General features: G+C 40.0%; 1 protein-coding gene across 1 annotated transcript in view; it reads left to right on the forward strand.

Annotated features, from left to right (window-relative positions):
- Positions 1–1851: 1851 nt before the first annotated feature.
- piezo2b (piezo-type mechanosensitive ion channel component 2b) overlaps positions 1852–20300 on the forward strand; it is a 75359-nt gene continuing 56910 nt past the window's right edge. Inside the window, exons 1-3 of the mRNA XM_079348496.1 lie at positions 1852–2434; positions 8858–8953; positions 13651–13776. Of these exons, the coding sequence (XP_079204622.1) occupies positions 2371–2434; positions 8858–8953; positions 13651–13776 (286 nt within the window). The 5' untranslated portion in view covers positions 1852–2370. The remainder of the gene's footprint in view (positions 2435–8857; positions 8954–13650; positions 13777–20300) is intronic.

Below are 20300 nucleotides of genomic sequence, written 5' to 3' on the forward strand. Positions count from 1 at the left end.
CGAGGATCTAGCTGCTCTGGATTTCCAGGGAAAAGCGATGCTTTAAGGCAGCAAAGGTTGGCAGCAAGCACATCTATGATCCTCTATAGTAAGCTTTTCCCTCAGCTGCATTTAGCTGTTTATTTTTCTTGTTTTCATTCACTGAATCTGCTTGGGTGATTGGGCCAAAAGCAGTGATTCATCACATCACAAGCAGGACCTTTGCTGCCTTAAGTGCCCTCTGTTTTTTCCACGAGATGACCGAGACGAGGAGGGTAATTTGGTTCAGTCCTGACGACTCCCAACATACATTGCTTTCCTCCTGCCTAATGCACTTCAGAGGAAACAACAGCATGGATCATTCTCCTGTCAATAAAGTCATTAAATATATTGAAGCATACATGATTGATTGGTTATAATCACGTTTTAATGATGCAGTTAAAACTTGACCCCTCCTTTTTTTTTAAATCTTGTACACAACCAGAACATAAAGTCAGTGCTAATTAGCTTGTTCTGATGAGCATAATTTAAAAAAAACCCAAAACAAAACAAAAAACTCTTTTTAATTTTAACATGTTCAGTTTGGATTTAGTTAATTTACTTATTAAAATGTTTTTTTTAATAGACAGCTTTAATGAGCTAGCTATGGAAGGGAAAACATTTTTGTTTTTGTGTGAGCTATGCAGACTGATTCCCATTGCTTCAAATCTTTATGCTAAGCTAACTACCCTGCAAATGTGAAATTCCCTCAAATATTAAACTTTGACATATAAGTTACATTAATCAATCAATCATCAATCAATCAATCTTTATTTGTATAGCGTCAATTGATAACAGGCGTTATCTCGCGACACTTTACAGAAGCAGGTAAAGGACCTTACTGTTTGTCTGTTAACATTAACAAAAGAGCAGGTAACAAGACCATGCTCATCATTATGTTTACAAAAAGCAGGTAAAGGACCTTACTTATGGCTATATTACAAGAGCCCAGCTTAATTAAGGTGGACAACATTCGGCTTTGGGTTCTCCTCATAGTTCATAAAAGTCATTATCATCTTATTATTAAAGTTGTCATAGATTGGAGATCAACATGCAGATAAAACAGATTCATTTTTTTTTTACTCAAGGGCACTTCAGCAGCTGCCACATCTCTGCAAAAGGATTTAAATCACAGCGCACCACTATGATGCAAATACATAACATTATCCCAAACATTGTTGGGTTCACTTACTTGTTCACAAACAGGTCTGAGCACTTTGGGGTTGAGGTTTGAGTCATGTTACATTTTTGTGATGACTTAGCAAAACAACTGATTTTAACTTAATCACAGAAGTGGTTTTGGCTTCAGTGCTCTTGAATATTTACAGAGCAGAAAACGTTTTTGGTAAATTAATTTTTCCCTCTTGCAAGAAGAAATCTGACCTGCCTTTTTGTAGCAGCAGGGATTACATTTAAACGCTGCTTGGTACTGGTTGGTTTCAAACCAGTAGGCGTCGCTGTTTCTCTCTAATGAACAGCTGGACCGCAGACCCGGGGAGGTGCAGTGATCAGAGCAAAGTCCTCTGACATTTAGGAAACCCAAAAACCTTCCGACAAGTACTCGTGGTCATAATTGTGTATAGGCCGGTAATGTTGCAAAAAAAATCCTTGACTAAATAAAATAAAGGTGCAAATATTGGAAACGTTAAAACTTTTTTTTTTTTTGCATTTACTTAAACTGTCCCACCTCTTACTTTCAATTATCAATGTGGGCTGGACTGGTTCCCAGATGAAGACGCCTGATTGGTTAGTTCAGATGTCAATCACGTGGTTTGTCCTGTAGCCTCCAGTTGGCTAATACAAAACACACCAGAACTCAGAAAGTCAAATTTCAGCAAGGGAATATAACGGGAAGGCTGACTATCCCAGCTACTCCGAGAGCTCCTGTTACGCTTCATCGTAAAGAAGTGAAATCAAACTCCCTGACGTTTTAAACACTTCTCGGGAAAGGGGGTTTGCTGTAAAAAAAAAAAAAAAGGAGGTTAATTGGACTTGAGGACTTGTTGACTTCTTTTTCTTCTTCTTCTTTTTTTTTTTTTAACGCGCTTTTCAGGCGCAGCGGGTTGCGCACCTGAGTTTCTGTCACGACAACTTGACTTTTTGTGCAACTCAACCATCACGGTGACTTTACATACCGGTGACATGCCTTCTGTGGTGATTCTTTGTAAGTCATCTCTGTGTGGAATAACCACCGGAGTCCAGGTGACAACAGGGGAGAGCTGATGTGGCCGTTTAGAGGAGCGCACCAGTTTGATGTCAGCTGGGATTTGACAGAGAGAAGGAGTTTGGGATGCAAGAGAAACCTTAGAGAGACAATCCCCGGCTTCTTTTACCTGGATTCAACCCGGAGCCATGGCCTCTGAGGTGGTGTGCGGGCTGATCTTCAGGTTGCTGCTGCCATTATGTCTTACAGCTGGTGAGTCTTAACTTTAATCTCCACTTTTTTTACGCATCACAATAAGCCCTACGTGAGCTCCAGAAGGTCTACGTTTACATGATTGGTTCATTTAAAGTTCATCTTACACTATCATTCGTTCATAATTTACGTTTACGTTTGGGGAAGACGTGTGACTCTTTGTTTTGTATTTACATCTGAATGAAAGATCTAAATTTAAAGGCCAAATTAAATGTTCATAGGCTCATTTTACAACTCTGTGACAATGTATGAACCTGATGTTAACCTTTATTATTTACATAGTGTATGTGATTTAGCATTATCCTTAAGACTGACATCTTATTGATGCTTGTGTGAAGATGTAGATTGTTGGTCTTTGTATTGACCTCATGATGCTAGAGGTCACACATCCTCCTCCCTGCAGAAGTCTGTAGACTTTTTGATTGAGCCCAACAAATGGTGACAGCTGCATAGTGATTTGTTATTTCAGCAATCCAGAAAAAATGAGCAACAGTATTATTTTTCACCTGGTTGTCACATTTTGCTCGATGTAAAGAAACACAGCTGAAAGTAGAGCTTAGTCACTGCAGAAATGTGCTTTAAAGCCCAAGTTTTTGAGTCCCTCCACTCTGCATTGTGCTTGACCCTGAGTCTGTGATGAAGTTTGAATTGAGTTGTATTTTCTCGAAATGTTTAACATTTTAAATCAGATAAATAGTCAGTGCATCTTCTTGTTTTGAAAGTCTGAAATATGAGCATAATCAAATCACAAACCAGTTAGTTGTTTTATCGTGTTCTTCTCGGAATACGAAGAGAAACCTTTCTTCACTGTCAGGAAACAGGGAATCAAACTGCAGTTATATTTCCATTATATTACCATTCAATTATTTCAGGTTCGTTTATGTTGCCTGATCTATGTGGCTGAAGTAATCATCAATGTTGATATTGATTGTTTAGCTGCTGACTGAACATTCATGCCCATTGATAAACAATTATGATAAGCTTCTGTAAATGTCTTGTGTCGCTTCACATTCCTCTAAGTTGTCGTCAGCCGTGCAGTTTCCCGGTTTGTTTACAGTGTTTGTAAGTTTGCTGAGAAAAGCGCTGTGCACAGATGTTTGCTATGATTCGCCCGTTTGCTATGCAGATTAAGAGGGTGAAACTTGGCAGCTTATTAACATTCTGGTGACTTTTGGCACCTTTGGACAGACTGTGAATTTTAGTTCTTTGACAGCTTCGTTGTTGGATTGAAGAAGAGGAAAGAGGAGAAGAAGGCACACAATCAAGTACTTATTAAGTGCTGAAAATGAAGCTGTCGGTATGATCACACCTTTGGTGCAGACTCTATTAAATGCAGTTTACTCTGTGTTGTAAGCAGTAATTCTGTGGTACACCACAAATGAAAAATGTGTAGCGTCTAACTGATTCTGTGGTGTCTGTGTAAGACTTCTAAGGCTGAGGTGCTTTTAAAGCTAACAGCATGCTTTCTATAGATAAGACCCACTCAGTACCACCATAATGCATCACTTGACAGCCCGACGCCTGCTTTATTTCCAAAAGCAATGGTGAGGCGCATGCATTGTCTCCATTAATTCGTGGAAAGTCGTTTTAACAGTATGAATTAATAATGCGTTTGTGAGGGAGAAAAGAATTGCCTTCCCCTTTTATCGTAAACATACCTTTAATATTTTATGTTTTTTTCAAAGTGCAAATGAGCACTCGTCATTTACTCTGGCTGTACGCTGGAACGGACAGGATGGAGGAAATGTAAAGTGGGAACAAATGAAGCTACACAGGAACTGACGGATGAGAGAAAGGTAGTTCTGTCATGAGAATGACCTGATGATCAGCTGCTGAATATTTCCTCATTCTTTCTGTGAGACAGACAAAAGTCCGAATTAATCAAATGTTCACCCATTAAACTATCAGCTAACAGTATAGAGCAGATTTATTGAGTTTTTTGTTATACTTACAAAATGGACATAATTTAAAGATTTATTTCTTTTCACTCTCTCATTTGGGCCATGGTTTTTGCCTTTCATTTATTGTTTTGTTTTTTGTTTTTTTGCAAGAAAGAATAACAACAAAAGTACATTTTCTGGGACCTCCATGTTGGAATAAACACAGAGAAAGCACACTGCACCACTGCAGATGTCATCTGACTCCAAACACCGACATCACCCTTACTGTAAATGTTCAGTCGTGTTCGATATGTTGCACATCGTCGCTCTTTTCTGCTGTCCGGGTGAAAGACTTGTCTGCTGATGTTACATAGTCTGTGTTTCCTGTTAGCCATCTGACAGCACCTCTATTGAAAAGCATAGAAACTGCTGGGCCAATGTGTACACAGTCCCTCTCCTTCCTCACACACACACACACACACACACACACACACACACAGCTACATTACCCTGATCAAACACGCAGCTGTTTATGTGTTTACTGGCAGAGTTTGGAGTGTGAATTTGATCATAAGCATGTACTTTCATTTTTTCAGCAGATATCAAACTTGTGCACAGACTGAGTAGCTGGTCACATGGGTGGAGTCAGGCAGTTTGTAGCAGCTGAGTTACTGAGTAAGAATAGTCAGAGATGCTTAGTTTTGAGATCATCAAGACAACCATTATGCTTTAGATTTGTCTACATTACGCTTTGTTGTAATACACATTCTGAATCAGTAACATTTGGTGCCAGGATGTGGTCATGTGTGAAACATATTGTTTAATCTCTCAGCCATATGTCATATTTTTTACAAAAAAAAATCCACAGACAATGTCTCAAAGCTCCTGTGAGGAGTTGATAGCCGTTATGAAACAGACTGCAATAAATCTTCTATTTAATTTACAAAAGCAACGGTGACCATCAGCAACGAGATGGGTCATTCTCTTGAGTTTTAATGATTGTAGCCTTTGGCATGGGGTGAGCGTCAGACAAAGTGAGTAACAGCAGGCTGCTATAACCGCTCTTCTTTTCATTTGTGTTTGAGGCAATTGGCTGTTAAAATTGAGCCCGATCTTTCATATACACTCAAACATGTGAAGTGTGAAGTCAGCCAAGAGGTAAGAATTATCCACGCACAAAGAAAGTTCCTTAAAGGAGCTGTAAATATTTTCCTAAAGTGATGTTTGTTGATTATTTTTAATGTAAAATGTGAGGATTATTTAAAATGTTACTTAGTTTAACTTGAAAGTAATGTCGAAACAAATGTCGAATGGGCCTTAGATTAGACAGATTAGACGCAACAAAAAGGAATTAGGTAATACAATCCTGAAAACAGTTGTGGAGGCTGTAGTCCACGAGTCCCGATTTCCTCTATCCACAGTCCTGTCAACTAAGACAACTAATCCAAAAATAAATACACAAATAAATGTTTTTAGGTTGTGAATGAAACAAATTAGGTGTCAACCATACGTTTTTTATTGTAAAATATAAAACAATTCAATCTAACATACAAACCATTGACAGCTTAAAATGGAGTTCTGTTCTTTTTAATGTTTATCTGCGCTGTTCTGTACTTGGATCAACTGGATTGTCTGTAAAGTGCTATATTAATAAAGTTGAGTTGAGTTCATAGGTCGAGTCACTGAGAATGTTTTTGCATTTGGACAGAATAAAAAAAAAAACTCTTCCTCAGCTTTTCACCGCATTTTGTACACAATCGTTTATTCAACCATTCAAATGAAAACATTCATTAGCTGAAGTCCTGGAAGAAATCATGTGCGAACCATGAAGCCTTGTTTTTAGCCATTCAGAATTTTATATAAGCTGGTTAGAATCAGTATTGGTACTGAACGACTTTTATTATTTCCTCAACAACATAGATTCAGATATAGTGTTTTGTTTTAAACAGCAAATTTCTGTTCAGTGGTTGTATTGATGTGGTATGTGCTTTATTATATTCTTCAGAAGGGCAGAATTCCTCAGTTATCTCCCGGTGCTCGGTCTGGCCAGGCACTGCACCACCTTATCTCATTTCATGACATTTATGTTTTTAGGCTCAGACTTTCAGGTCAGTTTGCCTTTATTTCACATTTTATAATGGCTTTCTCCTCCTTGTGTTTAGACTTGTGTTGCTGTAATAGCAGGTTTTTCTCGGAGAGACAAAAGCTTGGTTCAAATGTGATTGGGGAGTTTTTGCAGTAATCTGATGTCTGAAAACAACGGCAGTTTATTTTCATTCTTGGTGTAAAAATCCTCAGATGGTGAGTCATACAGAGAAAGGAAAATGGCCAGGAAGCCTGCGGTCGACTGTCTGCAGGCTACCAGCTGGAGCAGAGCCATGCAGATACAGATAGATTATCTGTACCTCTTTGCAGTACAGATAAAAGGGGACTTTTATAGATTTCTATCTGAGCAGATGAATAATGGGGGGCAGCAGGCTTCAGACTGCCAACTTGGGTGAAATAGGCTTAAGGCTTATTTTATGCCACATTTAACAAAGATGAAATCGCCTGAGTTGAGATCGACAAAATCGGAGTCATTGCCTTGTCAGTCACCAACAGCTTTCATTTTCCAATCTCAAAGTGTTAAAAAAAAAAGGACCAAAGTGCGTGAGTTGAACATTTTTACTTGGACTCTCTGACTTCTCAAGCATTCTGGCATGCATCAAACATTATTGGGTGGATAATCTGTTGGTGGTTTTCTCAAAGTTGACACCAGCATAACATTTATTAACTACATTTGGTTTCATTAGTGTGTATCTGAGTGCAGAGGAAACAAGGTGGTTCACTTACTGTGAAGGGCTCCAGCGAGGGAAAGTCGGGGCCAAGTCAAATGTCAATGAATAGGTCCATTGAATGTACAAAGATAAATAAAAGGCCCCATTTTCAGCATTTAAGTGTAATTTTTCAGAAGCTCAAAACCAGTAGTTTATCTCTGTGACTCAGACGGTAACTATAAACTCTGTGGTTGTTGATTTAACTGCGTAGAGATATTTGGGAGGTCAGACTGTGTGTCCGCATTTTGTACAAGGTTTCTGTGTTCGTCTCTTCCCCCTCCCGCTGAACTACCTCCTGACCTATAAATGTTCAAAGAAGTGTCAGAAAGTGCAGGCAGCAGCTTATCACATATTGTGTGCATGTTCGAGGAAAGCCTTAAAAACTTTAAGCTGAACAGTATTGTCCTGTGAAACACTGTTCTGGTTGATTTGACAGCAGCTGTTAAAAGGACACCAAACATGCTTTCGTGGTGAAATGGGTGTGTGTTACATCAGCGTGGCTCATATTGGACGCGTTAATTGATGTTCAGTCAGCAGGTGATGGGAGCTGTTTAACTGGTAAAAGCAGCGATCAGAGCAAATGGTCACTCTGACTGGGACGGGGAAATGAGGCGTGTGAGGATCAATACATCAATGAATGGTTTTTGGAAGTCATGTTTGCACTTAAGCGTTTTAACTTTCATCATGAGCTCAAAAGACTTCCTTCATGGGCCTGGACTGTGTGTGTGTGTGTGTGTGTGTGTGTGTGTGTGTGTGTGTGTGTGTGTGTGTGTGTGTGTGTGTGTGTGTGTGTGTGTGTGTGTGTGTGTGTGTGTGTGTGTGTGTGTGTGTGTGTGTGTGTGTGTGTGTGTGTGTGTGTGTGTGTGTGTGTGTGTGTGTGTGTGTGTGTGTGTGTGTGTGTGTGTGTGTGTGTGTGTGTGTGTGTGTGTGTGTGTGTGTGTGTGTGTGTGTGTGTGTGTGTGTGTGTGTGTGTGTGTGTGTGTGTGGTATTGGGAAAGGGTGAGTATGTAGAGTTACATAATTCAGTGGGACACATCCTTAATTCTGAAACTGTGTGTGTGTGTGTGTGTGTGTGTGTGTGTGTGTTTTATTTAAACGTTTGGCCTCTAAAAGTCACTTTCCTGTCTTCAAAACTCGGCAGTACGTCATGCATTTTATCAGCATCTGGTGCATTACGTCTGGGATTTTGCTTTTTTTACAGTTTTATAAAAAAAACATGATCTAGTATCAATTATTCTCACAAAGCGTGAAACACCATGAGGAGTATAAAGAAATAAGATCCTCACAAATGACTTGAAGCTTTACTCTATGAGGCGGAGCTGACCGCAGCGTGCTCAGTCAGTCGATCCTCTCTCTTAACACCCTCGCACTGTCTGGTGATTACTGTGCTTCAAAACAAGCGTCAGTCTCACTGAATGACTGTATTAAGCTCGGGCTCTTTGTCTGATGCAGGCCAGATGATCAGATAATGAGGCTTATGAGTGTAAAGTTTGGTTTGTGGAATGTTCTGGATTTTTATTATAACCAGATTTTCTTCACCAGGAACATTTTTAATGAGTTTCACCATGTGTTTCTAACAAATCTGTGGTTGATTTATCTCACCGATGGCTCCTGGCAGTGAAGCTTTGCAACTTACTGCTGAACGTTGTGTAATAGAGACCCTTTTAATTGTTGTTATATTGTTATTTGTTTGAATCATTGATGTTCATTGTTCTTTTTCCCTGCAGCTTGCCTGTTCAGGTACAATGTCCTCTCCTTCGTCTACCTCATCTACCTCCTGCTTATTCCACTCTTCCCAGAGCCCACAAGCACAACAATGCAGGGTAAGATATTTTCAGCCACTCTCTTTAAATCTTCACCATTTCTTTGACTTTTTGTCCATCGCCTGGAGAATCTTGACTGTTTCCCAAAAAGCCTTGACTTTGAATTGTAATATTGTTCTCTGTAATGTAAACCAGCACTTTTCTGGGGGGCTTCAAACTCCTTAAAATCATGATGGGTTTGGCGCATAGTTCATTCCATGAAAGATAATATTGGTTTGTACGGGCACAAATCCATCTATAATAATAATAATATGAAATGATTCAATGCCAGCAAAATCTGAGATAGAAAGACTTGAGCCACAAGGGCCAGATCTGATGTCCACTTGATAAAAATTACCATTTTCAACTTCGGTTTTGTTATTTTTTGCTCGTATGAATTAAAAAAAACGGTACAAGCTCGACATTTGAGGAAAGAAACCCAATATAGAGCATGAACTATCCTTCATAGAAAAGGGTCTGTTCTTGATAATAGCTAACCACTTCAGTTAGCAGAAGTTGCTCAGAAGGCTCTGTCGGTCTTATTTCCTAACACGATGATCTGAGTAGATTTGACAAGTGTTATTTAATTCAGTGGATATGAAAAGCTGTGGTGATCGTGCCCTTTAATATTTTGGTTCAGAAAACAGTTCAGTAAATTAAAATCTGGTGAATTAGTTTCCACATCCTGTCTTTACGCCACTTTTGAAAGAACCATAAATCACTGTGGACCTCTGACTTAAATGAGAAGCGACTGAGAGAGGTGACTGTTCTTCTTACGGGTGAGGAGTGTGGGATTGCGGTTGTAAGCTTCAACCGCACCTTTATGCCTTCCCCCTCACCACAAAAAATACTAAACATAACGTAGGTTTCTGTAGGAGACCACATGCAGTGTTTAATAATACATAGAGCCATATCGGTGGGGAAGGAGCAGCATCCAGCCCGAGACTTGTGCTTGTCTGCAGCTAAAATAACAATCAGGAAGTGAGAGAGAGAGAGAGAGAGAGTGAGAGAGAGAGAGAGAGAGAGAGGACCACTTACACTCTCATCAATAGTTAAAGAGAGAAGTCTTCTAGGAAAGCTCAGTGTTCATAGAGCTGATAGCTGCTGATGTCAGACACAGTTTGACACGTGATGGTAAAGTAAGAATTGACTTGTTTTTTGTTCAATAAATATGAAAACAGGGGCGCTGATGGCGCAGTGCTTAGTGCGCGCGTCCCCACGTATCGAGGCTATAGTCCTAACGCAGGGGCCCGGGTTCACGTCCGGCCTGTGGCTCCTTCCCACACGTCGATCCCCACTCTCTCTCTCCCTGATTTCTATCTCTATCCAATGACCTTCCTCTATAATAAAGGTGCAAAAATGTCCAAAAATAAATCTTTTTTTATAAAAAAAGAAAACCTTGTTGTCCTCTGAGTCTAAAACATGAGATAGGCCTTCAGATAAAATGTACTGTCCCCATAATGAAGATGATAAAGTACAGTTTGAAGAGGTAAAAAACAAATGTTTGTGGTAACAAATGACCACAGGCAGAGATATGAGATATTCCTCCAGAGTCACATCTGTGTGACTCAGCTGTCTGTCATAAAAGAGGAGAACTGAAGGGCGCACAGTGTCTCAGTAACAGGATTACATTTTCAATCTGAGGATCCTGAGGATTAGGATGATTTTGATAGTACTACCATTATATTAACTGTAAATGATCGGACGTCCATTCATCTTCACATATCCTCTTTTTCAACCAGTTTAAATACGTCTCAGAGCTTACCAAAAATGTCTGTGAAGTTCTAGATACATATCCACTGCAAGCCTTTATTTAAGTCTGCCTATAAACCCCTCTATTTCCGATCTGCTCAGAACAGGCTGTTTCTGTGCTGTAGCTTTAAATGTAAATTAGCTGTGTCTGACCACGCCCCTCTGAAAGGGCTTGGGAGGCTCTCAGTCTCTCTTTGTGATGTCATGAATAGAAAATCTCCAGACGGCCTGTTAGAGCACATATTAGTAATAGAAAAACTTGGTAAAGTGCTTAATATTTGACCTTTAAACTTCACACTGTTTTAGATTAAAAAGGGCAAAAAACTGTTTAAAGTAATTACATTACTTTTGTAGTGATCAGAAACTTGAGCAGATCATCATAATCTGGTCAGCCACACCTAATCATCTTCAACACCCGTCTTTTAAATTATGTGCTTAATGTATGAAAAACAAATGAAGACATTAAGTTGTCACACTGACAGCATACACTTCAAAAAATTACAGAAAAGAAACACAGCACATATTTGAGTTGTTTTACAAGGAATTTAGAGAAAGGATTGAGCTAATTCAGTGATTTGTTTTGATGGTCTGTTTCATTTTGTCTTTTGAATCTTCAAACATGTGGCAGGCAATTTTGTTAACTTAAACCAAATGTTGAACATGAATAATTCATTAGTACAAATTTTATTTAAAAAGCCACAGCAGCGCAGGTTGCCCAAGGATACGTCCGTAAACAAGACTCCCTAACTGGAGACAAACCACATGTTTTGCAACCTGTTTTTGTTTTTTTTCCTGCTTTCTAATTTCTTGTTTGCAGTAATCGTCTCCACATCCAGCTGAAGGCCTTCAGTTCTCAGCAGACTGTAAATGTGTTAATCATAGTAAACAGGAGGATAGAAAATAAAAAGTGGGGAAGTGAGAAAAGGTAATACCTGATGTATTCCCTGGCAAAAAGGAGGATATTATGTGACCTTAAAGTAAAAGGTCATTCCTTTACAATTGCTGCCCATTCATCTTTCGTTGGTGGTTGCCTTGTTCAGCCACTTCTTGTTTATTGCTTTTTTTTTGTATTTTCATAAGGTTTTTGTCATGGGCATTAAACGTGATCGGTACATAGCACCTCAATAAAAAGTACCAAGACTATCATCAAACTAAAACTCTGCAGTGATGTTATGTTTGGTATTATCTCTGACCAATACGTGATGATTCCAAAATGTAATCGAGTCGTCAGCCATTACAGATTTGAGTTGTTGCAAGGACTTCACTATAAGCAGCGGCAGACGTCTAAGCGCTCTGGATATCCTGCTCGATGTCCTTGTTTTAGTTTTATTCATCTTTCTTTCTGAGTACATTGAACAAAACAAAACAAAGCATCACAATCATTTCTGTGTGAATTCTTTTTATGCGAGCACATAATTGGCGTACAGATGTGATATGATTCTGCAAACTTTTCACTGACCCTCTCTGACACTGTGATTTGGCAAGAGTTGAAATGTTGTCATGGAAACAGTTTATCTGATTGATTAGGGAAAAAAGGAGTAACTAAACAACACCCTCTGTTTAAGAAGCATTTTGTAAAAGGTTCCCATGGCACAGCTCTTTCTGACTAAAAGTTACAACTGTTTTAAGATGAGTGTGGGACTACAATCACAGATGGCCGTCACACAACGTAAATGCTTAATTACAGATGGGAAAGAGCAGGAAAACAGCCACATCAGTTGTGTTGTGCAGAGCAAATGGGGACAAATTTGGACTCAGAAGCTCGCTAACAATTTTCATACCTCATAATTACAAGCGTTATGGTCCTTTTTTTTTGTTAAAGCCGAGGGAATTGCAATGGGAAATTAACAGAAACTGTTTTTACTTCAGTTTTTCATTTGCCTGCTGTGGTCGATTCTTGCACGAATTCGATGAAGCCTGAATCCTCATTGTCCCAGGGCTCAGCGGTAGTGCATTACCTTGGCCAGGATATTGTGTCATATACAATAATAAAACTGTTATATGTTCCCCTGCAAGGATGCAGTAAATTTAATGAGGTGGAGTTGTTGCCCTGATAGGAACCAGTGGACCAAAGTGTGCAGATATGTGGGACAATTCACTCCTTCAGGGCATATCTGTCATCACCTCCTCAAAGAACAGGAGTCCCATCAAGCTTGTTCTTCCCTGAGGGCAATCATGTTCAATTTCCCAATAAGAGGGGGTCTGAGAATTCCTACTGTAGAGAACTATCACCATAACAACTACTGAAATTATCCCAAATACCTTTAGGTGCACTATAAAACAACCATGTGTGGAACAGCTGTGGCAGCTCCTCAGAGTGCTCTCATCCATCCCTCCCGGGATCTGTAATGTCCGCTGACAGCCGTAATCTTATCTAAATTAAAGACACTGGACCAGGCTGGAACTTCGGTCAATGTTGCTCTTACAGTCTTGGACAGTGACGGGGTTTCTTGTAAACATGATCAGCCACCAAAGCCAGACACCAGAGAATCGAATCAGGTAGAAAGGCTCGGCATGTTGTTTCTCCTCCTGTGATGAATCAGAGACTTCGAGGTCCTGCGGTCCACCACAATCTTAATTTGACTTTACAAAAGAAATAAACTTTGCTCCATGGAAGTGTTGCCAATTCTTAACCATGATATGTATTGTGATCCTGCGAAAATCCCCATTTGGGTGCTCTCCTAGTCACCTTTGCCTTTCTTACAAATGTATTCAAAACTGCTCAGGACTTCAGTGTTGAATAAAAAACGTTGTTCTAATTGCTCTTCCCAGAGAGTACAAAAAAAACCTCTAATACCAGAGACTTTTTTTTGTGCTGCACAACTTCCACAGAGTTACACGTAGAGTCTTTTCCTTGTGTTTAAGTGCACGAATGCTCGAAGTAACATGTGGAAATCCTTAAAGAGAGTAGTGAAGGTGGTTGTGAAGTTAGTGGACTCACTGAAGCTGCTCTCTTTCTCCTCCAGGCCACACTGGACGTCTGCTGCAATCCCTCTGCTTCACCAGTATGTCCTTTCTGTTACTCCACATCATCTATCAGATTACGGTCACCAGCCTCCTGGCCGGAGAGTCCATCCCCTCCAACTTCAACTGTGAGTACACCACAGCCTATATGACCAGGCTTTTAAAGGTAGAGATGTTTTTTCAGTTGTATTTGTGAAGCCAAAGAGACTCGTAAGTCAGTCATACAGAGAAGGAGAAGGTGCACACTTGAGTGAAGAAGTCCTACACATCCATCATCATGTAGTTGTCTGATTTGTTGTGTAATTATTTCTAGACATAATTACTAGAAATAAGACACAGTTTTTATTTAGTCAGATTAATTACACTCCACTGAGGCCACAATCAAGTCCTCCAAATTCAGTTTTGTTATTGCTTAAGTTCTGACACTTGCAGCCACATCTCCTGAAAATCAGACGACTAGATGAAGATGATTAGTGACTCCTTCAGTGAGTGCAGTCTCAACCACTGTGTAACAAAACAACCCCCTTTGAGCTGAGACAGGTGAAGTCTCTATTTTTTGGTTGTTACGTGTTCCTGACGGCATGTGTGTGCACACGTGTGTCCCATCCATCACACAGGCTGTTTTATGTTTAAACTCTGGCCTGGGCTGTTGATTCACAGTTGTATATCAGTTGTGTGTGTGTGTGTGTGTGTGTGTGTGTGTGTGTGTGTGTGTGTGTGTGTGTGTGTGTGTGTGTGTGTGTGTGTGTGTGTGTGTGTGTGTGTGTGTGTGTGTGTGTGTGTGTGTGTGTGTGTGTGTGTGTGTGTGTGTGTGTGTGTGTGTGTGTGTGTGTGTGTGTGTGTGTGTGTGTGTGTGTGTGTGTGTGTGTGTGTGTGTTTTCACAGTGTCAGGAAAGTTTCCACACAGAAAAACGTAGTGTAGACATGTTCTATTTGCAGGGCTGGGTGAAATATGCTCTCTAATGATTTCTAGAAATACCCTTACTCTTATTGCATTTTGTCACACAGTAGCGATTTATGAATCTAACGCGTTCATCAGTGTAATTAGCTTCCTTGTGTCGTTTGGTGATGTAGAAAAAAGAACAGTGTAAGTGTTGGAAGGTGTTAATAGTCGGCCTTGGGCTCCTCATGAAACTGTATCAAACTGTAAAATTTGAATGTGTCTAGACGGGGCTGACCCTGACCTTGTGTTCTCATGACTGGTTCTTTCTGATGCAAGTAAGACGCTTTCCAGCATCGATGTACAGCCAGCTCTGCTCAGGAGGCAGAACGGACCTTATCGCCTGAGGCAGAGCACACAGAGCCACTCAGAGAGGGCAGCTATTCACTCGAGGAAATCTTCATTACTGAAGTCTCTATGAATGTAGATAACTGGAAGAATAACTGTAAATCTTTTAATCTACTGTATTTATCTGTTTATGATCAATCCGCTTGCCGAGTCATTTGTTTTTTACAAGGTAGTGAATGGTACTACTTGCATGGACTTAAATTATGAATGCAAAATAACTCCAGCTAAATACTAGCAGAATACCAATCAGTTTATTACTGCTTCATATGAGTGTGTATAAACAGGATTAGTAACTTCTGATGGTCACTGACACCTCTGCTATCAGTGTGTGAACAGAAAGGCGTGACAGGTGGTGTAAAAAAAAAACTGTAAAAGCGCTTGGACAAGCTCAAGTCCATTTACCATCAGAAAATAGCTGATCTATTAGATTCTACTTGATGTGTGCTATAAATCCTGTTTATCAGATTCATGGTCCAGAGAGGTCATTTTTCTTTTGATACCGTTACTTTTTCTGCAATGCCACCATAAGTTTGTATATGTGGTTTCATGAGATTTTTGACTGTGCATCTACCACAAACCTTATGATCCATTTCCATTTTCCATTCAGAGGTACTTGTAAATCACCAGACATACTCAGCTTTACCTTGTTTTTTGTAATGAAGCAAATATTGGTACAATAAGACGCTGAACGAAAAATGATTGACAAAGCTAACGTTAAGTCCAGGACCTGGTTTATCTCAGTTAGAAAAGCAGGTGTCCAGGGGTCGCCGGTGGCGCAGCGGCAGTGCGCGCGACCCCACGTATTGAGGCACAGTCCTCGCGCGGGCGGCCCGGGTTCGCGTCCGGCCTGTGGCCCATTTCCCGCATGTCTCTCCCCACTCTCTCTCCTCCTTTCCGACTCTATCCACTGTCCTCCCTCTATCAATAAAGGCAAAAAGGCCGAAAACAAAACTTTAAAAAAAAAAAAAAAGAAAAGCAGGTGTCCAATGTAACGATGCGCTATAGTAGTCGTCACACTGGTTGCAGATTTGACTCCCAGTCTTGGTGCCATTTGCTCATTTTCGTCCCCCACTCTCTCCTGTCATGTTTGCCTTAAGAGGTTATGTGCAGTTTTCGTCCCTTCCACCTGGTGCTGTAAACGTGCTGAAGAGGGGTGGGGCAAATTCAGTGTGTGGGTTCAATTATCATGTCACTGGTGCCAAATAATGATATTTTACTAACCCTAACCCTAACCCTAACCCTAACCCTAACCACTCCTGTGATTTATTGTGATGATTTATTTTTTCATTTTATTGTCTTCCAATATATGATTGATCTCAGAATCACTTTGATATTGTAATATTATGTTTACCATGTGCCATTATCGAGTGTCATATCAAACCACTCCATGAGTTACCCTTTACACTTCCAGTGTTGAATATGAACTTTCTATAAGTCAAAGCATTGAGGATGCAGTCTCTGATAGTTGACCATAAAGCTCTTGAATGAGAACCATCTTGAGTCATTATCTGCAACATTTAACAGCAGAGTCTCTGTCTGTGCTACGATCTGCTCTTTCAATGAGCAGCTGGTAGATCCTGACTGTCATTTCACAATTAATGAGGCACAGGGTGTGGAGATTAAACATTACATTCTCGTAAAAAACCCCCCAAAAAACCGTTATGTGGAGCCAGAGAGACACTGAAGACTATGATTGAAAAGTCAAAAAACGAGTAAGTAACAAAACAATCTCCAACATGACTTGTGTAGTATGTTGCTGATCACATTTATCGCACAACATAACACAAAGAAAAACAAATTAAACCCAGGTGTGCGTCTTAATACACTCATTGTTAGATGTTTTACTTCCTGAAGTCCTCCCCCTATGTCTATTTTTGGTCTACATATGAAAAAGGAAGTCAAACAGCAGTCTTTGTCCCCGTGACCGGACTCCAACAATCGGACTTAAAGCCTTATCTCAAATTTCTTTATCTGGTGTTCAGCCTTTTGACACCCTTTTCCTTTAAGCAGCCAAGAATAAACAAGGAGTCCTCCAGTGCGGGTGGGCGGTTATCCTCCCTCCAGATAACTTCATGTAATTTCCTCTGGTCACTCTCGCCAAATACACCATCAAAATGAGTATGAATGAGAGAATCCTTCCCAGAATAGATTACCCCACCCCCCCCCCCCCCCCCCCCCGGGCCGGTTGCTGGTCACCAGATGAGCCGTGGTTGGCTGTCATTCTTCCGAGCTGACTCATCAAGCTGGGAATTGCGTTTACATTAGGCATTTGCATTAACCATCAAAGAGCAACAGATGGGTGGAGCTCACTCTATTTCAGATAACGACTACGAAATTGTCAGATAGTGACAAAAAAACTATGCTGACTTTTGAAATGCTTTCCTGTCATTGTCTAAACGCCTTCACTGTCATTGCCTGTACCAGCAACCCTCACCCATTTAGCAACCAAGTAGGATAAAACTAAGAATAAAAAGTTCCTTCAATGTTTGATATGGCTCATTTCTGGCGGATATGGTGGATATTTCATCAGCTCATAAGAAGTAAACGGCCTGTTCAGTGGCTTTTTTTTGGTGCCCAGTTCCCCAGAGACTGTCTTCATTAAACCAAATAAACGGTGTTGTTGACCTTTATTTATCCTGTTTATCCACACATATCCTTCCTCGCACTCTTTAAATATAAAAACATATACTACATCCTCCTTCCCCTTACTGATGGCCTGATTATAATGATGATGTGCTGAGTTGTTAACGCTGCGTATCGCTCGTCTCTGCAGAAAAGGACAACTTGTGTTAGGCCCCAGAGATAGAGGGGAGAGTGCAAAGAAATGCTGCACTGAGAGGTTAACGGCCCAGCAAGTACAAAGGGAGTTTTATGACGCTCACATAAAGTCTGAGGACAGGTATTTTTGGTGCTCAGCTGGGGTGGAAACGGCTTCGCCTCACTTCAATGGGCAGAACCTCTCACACTCTTTTCCAGAAATCTCTACACGCTGAGTTCAGACTCAGAATTACAAAATATACTCCTCCTCATCGAAAGGATCAGACTTTACTTCTAACATTCCTTGTGTATGATTTCACACACAGGATGGGTTTCCTCTTACATCTGTTGCCTCACATTGGTCCCTGGTATTACAATACTGATTGATTATGTTGCCTGTTGACATTAGAGCTGAATTTCAGTCTGTGGAGTTCAAACTTAAGAAGGATAAAATGAGCGTTTTGTAATCTATGACCTATAAATGTGGTTACAGGGAGAGTCAGATATACTTAATAAAATACAGACAATACATAAAACATACAAAGTGCAAATGCATGGAACATGGGTAAAGGTGTAGAAGTGCATAAAGTGTTCAGATTCTAATCGTAAGGTTTGATAAACAAGTTGTGATCTGTAAACGTTACAGAGCCTAGGTGTCGCTCAGGAAGTCAACTGGCCCAAACAATCACACCCAAAGAATAATCCTTCATTTGTGTTTCTTGTTTTTTAAGTCTGGTTTCAGGCATTTTAACACAGGCGTGGATGTGCGGAGGAGCAGAGATTCCTTCAGTGTTTAAACAGATGAGTCGGAGGAGGAGGGCTGTGGGTGTTAGGTGTCAGAGGTTAAGTCAGAGGTTAGTCATGGAGAGCTCCTCCCATCACAGATGACTGGACCTCCAACTTCCCCCAAACAAAAAACCAACAAACATCTGCACAGCTACCGCTGAAGCCACTGTTGTCACTGAGGAGTGATAAAGAAACATTGTACATTGTTGTTTTAATGAACTTTAATGGCATTCAGACTCTGTTTCCTGTTTCTGACAAAGTGCCCAACAGAGTGACTCATTCCTTTACTGGATACTTAGTTTGTAATTACGGAGAAAAATTGAAGGACTATGAACAGTTGTTTCATTCATCAGATTGTTTTTTATTTGCCCCTGTTACATAAAGCTTGTGCAAATACTCACACTTACTGTTGTCAGGATTTCAGCATTTGCATTTAACACTTTGTAAAAGTCTGAATTTGTCACAAAAAAAGTAAAGCAATGTCTAATCCCTCTCAATGGATATGCATGCACCCACTGGATGAAGGCCTGTGTATAATAGCCATGCAGTTTGATAACTATCTGCTACCCTCAGATTAAATGGTACTAATTCAGAGATGAGGAAGTCAGGAGAAACATGATTAGAAACATGAAGAACAGCAGATCCACTTAGAAACAGTGACTTACAGATACGACACGTCACATCTTTGCATTAAAAGCTTCTCCATACTAATCTGGATAATCTGTTACTGGTATGGATAATTTAATATCTTAAAAGATACGATTTGTAACAAAAGGTTTAACGTAAAGATTTCATAAAACATGGGGCTTGTTCTTGAATTATGTTAAGCGACAGCATTTGCTGGATGATTCATAATTAGCTTTATCTACCTCAAATACATCTTGGTTTTTTCATTTCTTTTCTAAGCGGTTGAACGGCCAAGTTTAGGTTGTGTTGGATTTAAGTTCTCTGTTGCTTTTAACCTAAAATTACTCTTATGTTAATTAAAAACCTCTCAAATTACACGTGTATGTTTCTTAATTAAAGAATTTGGGGGGGAGCTAGCTCTGCAAGAGATGTGTGCGACTTTTTTCTAATTTCACTCTGTAGCTAGGTGGTTGTAAAACACATTTGTTACTATCTGTGCTCACTGTATTTTATTTGCAAGATTGAACCATCATATTGTCAAATAGTTTATTTTATTTTCTATCATGTTACCTAATGCTCTGTACACTTTTTAACAAGAATTTCAGTCACATCATTTGTCAATCTCAGCAGCCTCCTGATAGTAAAAGTGTTTTTCACGCTGTGTCCAATAAATCTGATGTGGCTTTTTCTCTTGTCTCTCCTCTCACCAAAGTGTGTTTTAACGTCTTCTCCGTCCCCCGCTGCGCTCCATAAAAGAGAGACTTCATCACCCCAGCAGCAGTTCAGCACCTAATTAGCCATCTAGTTCACCGTCAAAACAGCCGACATATCAATGCGTCATTCAGTTGAGATCCTCAAGTCACCAACTCATGTTTTGTTTTCTCTGGCAGAAAAACACAAAGGCCACTTCTTCTGAGTGTGCCGTTTGAGTACCTGGAAATCTCTTTCTGAGCACTGGGCTGACGTTCAGGAACACTTCAAGGAGTCTAAGTTTAAACAAATCAGAGGTTTTACCTGAACAGTTTTAACAACTAGGTTATCTAAACAGTGGGCACTGTATGGTTTATTGCTCTATCTCAAATAACACTCAACTTAAAATGATTGAACCCTGTTTTATTTGTGTTTCTCTGTTACAGACACTGAAAAATAATCAATAGTTATTAGTTTTTTATTCTAGATACAGTGATGGAAATC

Source organism: Symphodus melops (genome assembly GCF_947650265.1).
Source record: "Symphodus melops genome assembly, chromosome: 7".
In the NCBI taxonomy this organism is placed as follows: domain Eukaryota; kingdom Metazoa; phylum Chordata; class Actinopteri; order Labriformes; family Labridae; genus Symphodus; species Symphodus melops.